General features: G+C 33.1%; 1 protein-coding gene across 1 annotated transcript; it reads left to right on the forward strand.

Annotated features, from left to right (window-relative positions):
* The first annotated feature begins 6,321 nt into the window (after window positions 1–6,321).
* LOC114353515 (uncharacterized) lies at window positions 6,322–8,008 on the forward strand. Its single transcript, XM_028305544.1, has 2 exons — window positions 6,322–6,681; window positions 7,008–8,008. Exons 1-2 carry the CDS (start codon window positions 6,549–6,551, stop codon window positions 7,841–7,843), a joined length of 969 nt encoding a protein of 322 aa, XP_028161345.1. The 5' UTR covers window positions 6,322–6,548; the 3' UTR covers window positions 7,844–8,008.
* Window positions 8,009–8,343: the final 335 nt, after the last annotated feature.

Consider the following 8,343-nt stretch of genomic DNA (forward strand, 5'->3'; position numbering starts at 1 on the left):
AACATTTTTTTGAATCCGTTTACCAAAATACTTGAACAAAAAAAGCAGCAGTCACACCAGCAAATATCACCTTTGATTCTATTTTTGTTATTTCATAGAATATTATCTAAATCCGTCTGAATATCCGCTGATTTATTTATACTTATATGTATATACAGGGACGATGACAATATACAAAAGTTGTTAAGAAAAAATACACTTTTTGAGTAGTTGGTAATCCTGAGAAGAATGAACGTCCAATTTGTTTTTGTTTACATTTCGCAATGGCAGAATGTATGCTGTTTAATTGTAATGTTGTTACCATGTTGATATTAAATATCAACTGTGTGTTATGTCATCCGTTAAAAATAGCATCATTATTAGCAAGATTAATAAATCATAATTTAACAATATTACTTAGTTGATTAATAAATTATATTATGGTTGTCACCTAAAAGGCTTAAAATGACTACTTTTTCAGTAGTTAATTAATTTACAAATTGTAAAACAAAAAAGCAATCGAAAAAAACTTAACATTCATGTTGTTGTTCAAATTCTATTTCTAAATCTCGATGGTACCTATAATTATTAAGGTGGATATGTCACCGGAAAATAACAAGACTCGTAAGTTGATCAATTTTCTAGGAAGTTGATCAACTCTCGGAAAATAACAAACGGCAGTTGAAATGTACTATTTAACGCATCGAATTTTAGCTAATTGGTCAACTTACGGTACCTAGCCGTAATTTAATAATTAACTATATTGCTACAAGTAAAATCATCCACAAATGGACCAATCGTTGCCCAGAGTACTATTTGACGGTACACTATTATCCGTCACTTAATACACTTTTCTCTGATTGGTCGACAGCATTAATTATAAGCATTTAGCAAGTGTTTATTCATTGAGTTACAAACACTTAGATTATATTGTTTTAATATTTACATTTTACAGATAGGGATATTAAAGTTCGTCTATGCTATACACCGTGTTACTTTGCATTCTTGCCATATTCACAGAGATAAAAGTAGGTAGCAGTACCTATTATTTAAGATAAACAAGAGACTCCCATAAAGAAAGTACACTAAGATTTTAGTAAATTTGGTTTTTCAGTACAAATTGGAATAAACCAATTTTATCTCGCACGTTCTACAGGTGCAAGTGGAATAAACCTAGTGGGCGTGGCCTAGTTCTTAATTTTATGGCTTTGGGTACCAGCCTTTTTATCCAGTCATAATAACTATTTTAAAATACTTTTCAGTTGATTTCAGATTTTCCTTTCTACTTTACGGGCTTAGGACCGTCAAAAATACGTAATAATTATTAGGGTTTCAATTAATTTACAACATTGTACCTACCCTATTTTTACAAATTAATAAATTAAGTATGAAATGAAATCACCTTTGACCTTATTCACAATTAATTATTTATTCATAAGTTCCTACTTACAAAGTTTACGTACTGCGAAGCAAGTGTTCAAAGTGTCCTCCGTTCTGATGAAGGCACAGTCTAGCACGGCGAAGCGTAGGTTTTTCGCTTTAGTTTTCGCAACACATAAACGTTTTGTATCACAGTTTCACTAAAACAATCCTTTCATGTAACGCGTTTACACTGTTTATCTCTTCTGCGCATACCAGTCGTTTCAAGTCACTCCAAAAATTCCATTGGTGTCAGGTCCGAGGATCGTGGTGGCCAAGCTACTGGACCCCTCGTCCAATCCACTGTTCACCAAACGTATTATTCGCGCACTTGACGTCCTTATTGTGGGGGAGCACCATCCTGCTGGTAGTAGAGCATTTGGTGTAACGCTAAGGGTACGTCATCAAGCATTTCGTCTAAGACGTCTTGCAGACACTCCAAGCACCATTTTGATTAAATTATTCGTTGTTTGAATACACTTCAGTCATTTTTGTATTATTTATAACGTGATTTGTGTTTGATGGATTTCTCAGTTTTTTACAAATGTCAAAAAGACATTTTAAAGACAATAGATTGCAATAGATATTTAAAAATACAATAAAAAGTAAAAAAGTCTCCATCGCCATCGCCAACAAGTGATGTGCATGCGTTACGATAATTAGTGGTGTGTTTAACACATTGTCGATAAAATAAAATACTCAAGATTAAAAAAAAAAATTTTCGGGCATTATTTTTTTACGGATTTGTGTTCAGTATCAGTAATATAGTAACCTCTGTATATATGGCAAGAATGCAAAGTAACACCCTGTATAGTTAAATAAATGAAAAATGTTTAAAAAAAAAAATTGGAGCTTAGAGTTTTATTATTGTAAGTTATATGAATAACAAGTAACTAAGTTTGTTTATTTCTACTACTACAGACTGCATTTCACTCATCATAAATAAAATGACGCGCTATAATTAAAATTATTACCACACAAAACAACAATTGCTAATTTTACTACTTTAAATAAAGAAAATAGATAGATTTGTTTACGTTTAAACCGGTAATGGCGGCGGCCGGGTGGCGGGGAGCGGTATAAAAGCACGCGAGTCTTTTAACCAATCAACGTGCACCTTGCCTTTGTCAGATGATTTAACGGCAAGACGCCGTAAATTAATCAACTTACTAAAATACATACGTTAAATAGTACATTTCAAATGCCGTTTATTATTTTCCGAGAGTTGATCAACTACCTAGAAAATTGATCAACTTACGAGTCTTATTATTTTCCGGTGACAGATACATACTTTGTGAAACGAACCTACATTATTATTTCAGCAAATGCTTCACAATCAAAATGCCTCGGTGTGAGCTGTGCATAACTATGCAGTAGTAGAGTATCTGATCAGCATGCTCTTTGGAACATAGTTATTTACGTGAATGACATACAGGTAGATAGATTGTATTTGCTTGCTTTTCACGCAAAGGATAATGCTGGTATGCTTACAAAAGCACCTTTAACAGAGGCATTCGTTTTACACCGTGTACGGTGTATGCCTCAAAAGTCTGAATCTACCTTTATATGCACTATTCTTCGGCGGGTAGTTTAAATGGGGGCTTCCTTATTTCTATACAACGACTTGTAATATAACAAAAGCTTTTGACATATTCTAAACTACGCCTACCAGAAATTATCTATTTAATTGGTCAAACTCTATTTAATTTTATTCAAACCAAAAAGCTGTCACGCATTTGTCTAAAGCGTTACCGCTATTTAGTTATGAAGAGTTCATATTGTTGTACTTAAATAATGAGTTGCTAACTAATTAACTGCGTACTTAAATAAAAATATATCAAAATAATATTTACATTTTTTGTCCAGGTTACAGATTTTATGATGAAATCCTAAAAATATTATTCATATTTTACAAAATATAATTTTATTTAATTGTTGTTTTAAATTCGTTTCGTATTGTTAATAATAATAATATTATGAACTCTACTTAACACAAAATTTGCGAAATTAAATGCATAACCCTTTTTAATATATTTTCAATTTTGAATATTTTTTCAATTTTGAATATTTTTTCTTTGAAGTAACAAAGATGTTTTAATGTCTTATTAAAATTTTAAGATGATTAAAACGGTCACTTTAGATGTCATTGTATTTTAGTAAATATCTATAAAATCACTGCCTTGTACCGATCCTGCTGTCGATCGTTTTAATAAATAAATATATTTGGTTTTCTGTTATTTTATTCCGTTAAATCAATAAACACTTGGGTTTTGTCACTTAAAAGGAAAATGCACTTTTGATAAACCTTTACAAGTTTATAGTGAGATTTTTGTTATATTTACCCTTTTAGATGCATATAAGGAGGCAAATGGATGTTATTATTTGTTGATCATGTAGAATATTTCGTAAAACATTTTTATTGTTAACTACTTTTAAGATTCCCTAGAGCGCTACGCCTCTTACACGGCTTTTTGTAATCGACCAGTAGACGTAACAAATGATATATTTAAATAAAATATATAAAATGAGTGGTTTAGATAATGTATTGACTATAAAAGCGAAATTTGATGTCACTCTGTGTGTATTACTATATTATATGTAAACATGATCTTATTCTAAAAAACTCTACCTTAAATTAATCTATTTTATCGTATTAGGTCGAATATAGTGTCTATCATAATTGGTATTGCTTTGTCAAAAACGTGAAATCGGTGTCCACAATAATATAATAATATTAGGTCCGTTATTTATACTAAACTTCTGAAAAGCTAACTAAATAATATAGTAAAATCTAAATGAAAAAAAACATACAATAGTGACTTAAAAGGAGAAATGTACTAAATTAAGTGTATTTATATTATTAGAAAGTGCTATCGTGATCAAAATAATAATCATTACGCACATACAAATAATAATAATATACGAATTAATAATAAATAGATATACTTTAATAATTACACCATTGTATCATCGAATGTAATTGTTGATTGTTATTATTAATTATAATAATTATTATTGTCTAGTTATTACTATATGTGATATTGTTATTGGAATAATAGATATTTTAAATGCTAATAGTAATAATTCTATATTCTTCTTGTTGACTTGTGTGTGTATTAGGCTAATTCTCTACTAAGACACTAGAGTAAGGAAATTTTAATATACTTTCATATTGCAATCTACTAAGATCCTATTCTGTCAGTGAGATGCTTACCTTCATTATTTTAGCGATACAAATTCATATTTTCAGTGGTTTAAAAAGATTGTACAAAAATATTTTATATTTCGTTTTTAGTACAACTTTCCATGCTATATTGAAGTACCAATTTTAAGATTTTTGTTTAGTCCAGCTTATTTGGTAGTCGCTGTTTCTTCTATCAGATCGCTCTATAAAAACAACACAATATAGGTAACTTTAGTTTTTAATTAGTATAATATTGTTTTTAGACGATGTTATCCACACAATATCGATAATAATGAGAAAGAATACTTTATTGAAATGTTACAACATAATATACACCGTGCTTTGAGCAAATATAGAATTTTTATTAATCTTTCAGGCTTGTTTGTTTGTTGTTGAAGAAAAATAGAGACGTTGGTATTTTGTACTTAATATTATGATTTGATTTTACGGAATCCATTAAATTACAATTTTCCTTAATAGATTTTACTTTTAATGTCCTTAAGTATGGTCCAAAATTGCTATTTCGGGTAGCTTTTAAATGTTCGATTTGTTAAATGTTACTAAATCTGCTTAGTAGTTAAAATTCGCGCAGATAATAAAGTTGTTAAGTTTGTTAAGATTTTCAGAGCAATAATATTGTTGATAAATCACTGCAATAATAAGATTTTTTGTAACAATCTTTTTAAAAGTAACAGAATGTGATTATCATAGTTCTCAACTGTTCATATCACGGGACGCTAAAATCGGATCCACTATAATAAAACTAAGTACAATAAATAAAAAGAGCAATAACGAATAAATACATAATATTATTGTTAAGTCACGTATATTATAATATATTAATTAATGGATATTAATGAGTATTTTTATTTCTTTTCCCACCTTTATCCTTCGTCTAATTAGGAACATTGCGAACGTTTTTAATTTCGCGGAAAAAGACGATATTAGATTTTATTTTGTAAATAAATACAGAATCACTCATAATTATAATACGGATTTTCGAAATCATCCTTAAAGTTTTTGCATAACTATTTTTATAACCTAAATACTTCAGTACTAGGTAAGAATACTTGCATTGCAAACAACGCATGACAAAACAAAATAATAAATTCATTATCTCACTTCTCTCACTTAATCGAGCGTACCATAAATACCATAAACTGACTCAACTGGGACTAGAACCCGCGACGATCAAACAAATCACTACCACTACTAAAACATCACGGCATACTATACCTAGCAATAAATAGGTTAATGGCGCAAGTACACTATGCAGAAAAGTAACCGAGACGAAGCGCGAGCCCGCACACCAAAGTACTATCCGTTCGCGATAAGTTTGCCGCTGGCGATAATTATGACGTCACTCGAAGGAATGCGTCTATAACTTTAGCAAACTATATTGAAAATATTTTTTATTAATTAATATTGATAAAAATTGTGTATTTGTGTAAAATAAAACACTTAATTGCGTTTAAACACTAACAAATTGCGTTTAATCGCGGTTGGAGGAAGGGAAGCGCATTCCACGGACCGGCAAACTTAGCGCGAACGGGTAGTATGGGCGACGCACGGGTGTGGGAAGGAGAAAGTAAGCGAGATGCTGTTCACATTGTTACGTCACGCATAGTATACTTGCGCCATAAGAATTCCCGCTACGCGCCCGCCACGGGCGAGAGTCGGTGGCTCGGCACGGCAGCAAGATGGCCGCCGCGGGGGGACCATGCCCCGTCCCGTCCCCGTCACGCTCACCGCACGGCATCAGTCTACATTTCGTACAGAACGTGCTACCCGTTTATTACGCCCGTATTCAACATTACTATGAGGTATCTCAGTGCGCGTGAACGCAAAGGGTGACACACGAATCACAGAGCTCTATTCAACGCTGTGCTTTCGATTTTCTGCTTCGCTTAAGCAAGCATCCTTTGTGAATACGAGCGTTAGTACCTACTAGAAGTTTCAAACAAAAATGGACGACGAAAGACTCATAGAATGTGTGCGCAGGTACCCCGTAATATACGACATGTGCCATCATAAATATTTGGATAACAGATACAAGAATATAGTGTGGCGAACGATAGACATGGAGATGAATCAAGATGGTGAGTAGGCATGGAACATTAATAATATGAATAGCATGAAAAATCATATGAAATTACATATTTTCATTTCAAGGGCATTGGGCATATCCACTTTCGACTATTTTTTTGACTGTAACTAACACAAATATTATACCTACATTTAGGCTGACTTGCACCACCTAACTTTGACCGTAAGAAGACGTTTGTCAAAGTTAAAGTAAGATGGTGCAACCCAGCCATAATATCCACAAATCACGGGCTATATTTGCACCATAAAGTAAGACTAATAAATTACAAATTGGAATAAAAATAAAAAAACATTGTTGACACTTTATTTTTTGTTACAGAGGATGCTTGCAGAAAACGATGGTGTAACATAAGAGATCAGTTCAGAAAGTCATTAAACAAACGCAAAAAGGATCGAGCGAAAGGCGTTACAAAATTCATGAGGTATAAATATGAGAGCAATCTGAATTTTTTGATTCCTCACATAAATCCGCCGGGCAGAAAGAAGCGGTTAGGTGAGAGGTCGGCCGAACCGACCGAACAAGAAGGGAACAAGAGGGCCGAACAAGAGGGGAACCGACTTCAAGGACAACATTCGCAATCCAGTGATTCGGAAGAAAGTTCTATTACAGATCGTTCTCGTAAACGGCCTCATGAAAACAAAACAGAACCACTAACGGATATTAATTTCATGGTCGAATTCCTGAAGAACCAACAAAGAAATCAGAACGATCATATCGAGGCCTTCTTCAAAGGGTTAGCGGCTACAGTGAAGAATTTCTCGCCGTACTACCAGTATCTGGCGAAAGGAAAGTTGTTTGCAGTAGTTCAGGAATTGGAATGGAAACAGATGTTGGACGAATGTTCGGGTTCGATGCCTGCAGCGAATTCAATGGGTGAGCATGAGCCCACTGCAACGAATCCGGCGTCTTCTCCACGAACAGAAAAGGCTGAATTGATGCGAGAGAGCTCGTCACAGCTAATGACGCCTTCCCAAGTTTTATCAGTGCCAGCTACATCGCCCAATATAGCTGAGAATCTTCCGGCAGATGCAACAGAAAACCCAGTTTATCCAATAATTGAAATTAAAATGGAGTATTCTGACTCATCAGAAATTAACGAGGATACGAAGTCAAATGGCTCCACGATTGATGAGAATGAGCATGGCAGCCAATAGCGACGTTTACTTATATTTTTGCTGTATGTGCCTAGACTGTTCTTAGTGTTCTTAATGTTTAATTTTAGTTTCGTTTTTTTTTATTAAGGATAAGTTTTATAGATATGAATGTGTTTCTAATATTCTTTAATCAAATCAAAATCAATCAAAGCTGTTGAGGCAACAAACCTCAATTAGTTAATTTTAATTTATAGGATTACAAACAGTAATAGAAAACAGTATACCCACTTTTTACAAACAGTTAAAGGCTAGTTGAACTTTATAAAGGTTGAATAGAAAAAAAAGATTAATAATTATTAAAATACTAGCTTTCCGCCCGCGGCTTCGCCCGCGTGGAATTTTGTCTGTCACAGAAAAACTTTATCGCGCGCGTCCCTGTTTCAAAAACCGGGATAAAAACTATCCTATGTTCTTTCCCGGGACTCAAACTATCTCTATGCCAAATTTCATCAAAATCGGTTGCGAGGTTTAAGCGGGAAAGCGTAACAGACAGACAGACA

Source organism: Ostrinia furnacalis, unplaced genomic scaffold (assembly GCF_004193835.3).
Source record: "Ostrinia furnacalis isolate ACB-3 unplaced genomic scaffold, ASM419383v2 OfSCF1726, whole genome shotgun sequence".
Classification (NCBI taxonomy): Eukaryota; Metazoa; Arthropoda; class Insecta; order Lepidoptera; family Crambidae; genus Ostrinia; species Ostrinia furnacalis.

Excerpts from the sequence above, each read along its gene's own strand:
- LOC114353515 (XM_028305544.1), top strand. The coding sequence starts at position 6,549 with ATGGACGACGAAAGACTCATAGAATGTGTGCGCAGGTACCCCGTAATA. Across the intron at positions 6,682-7,007 it reads CATGGAGATGAATCAAGATG|AGGATGCTTGCAGAAAACGA; the intron begins GTGAGTAGGCAT and ends TTTTTGTTACAG.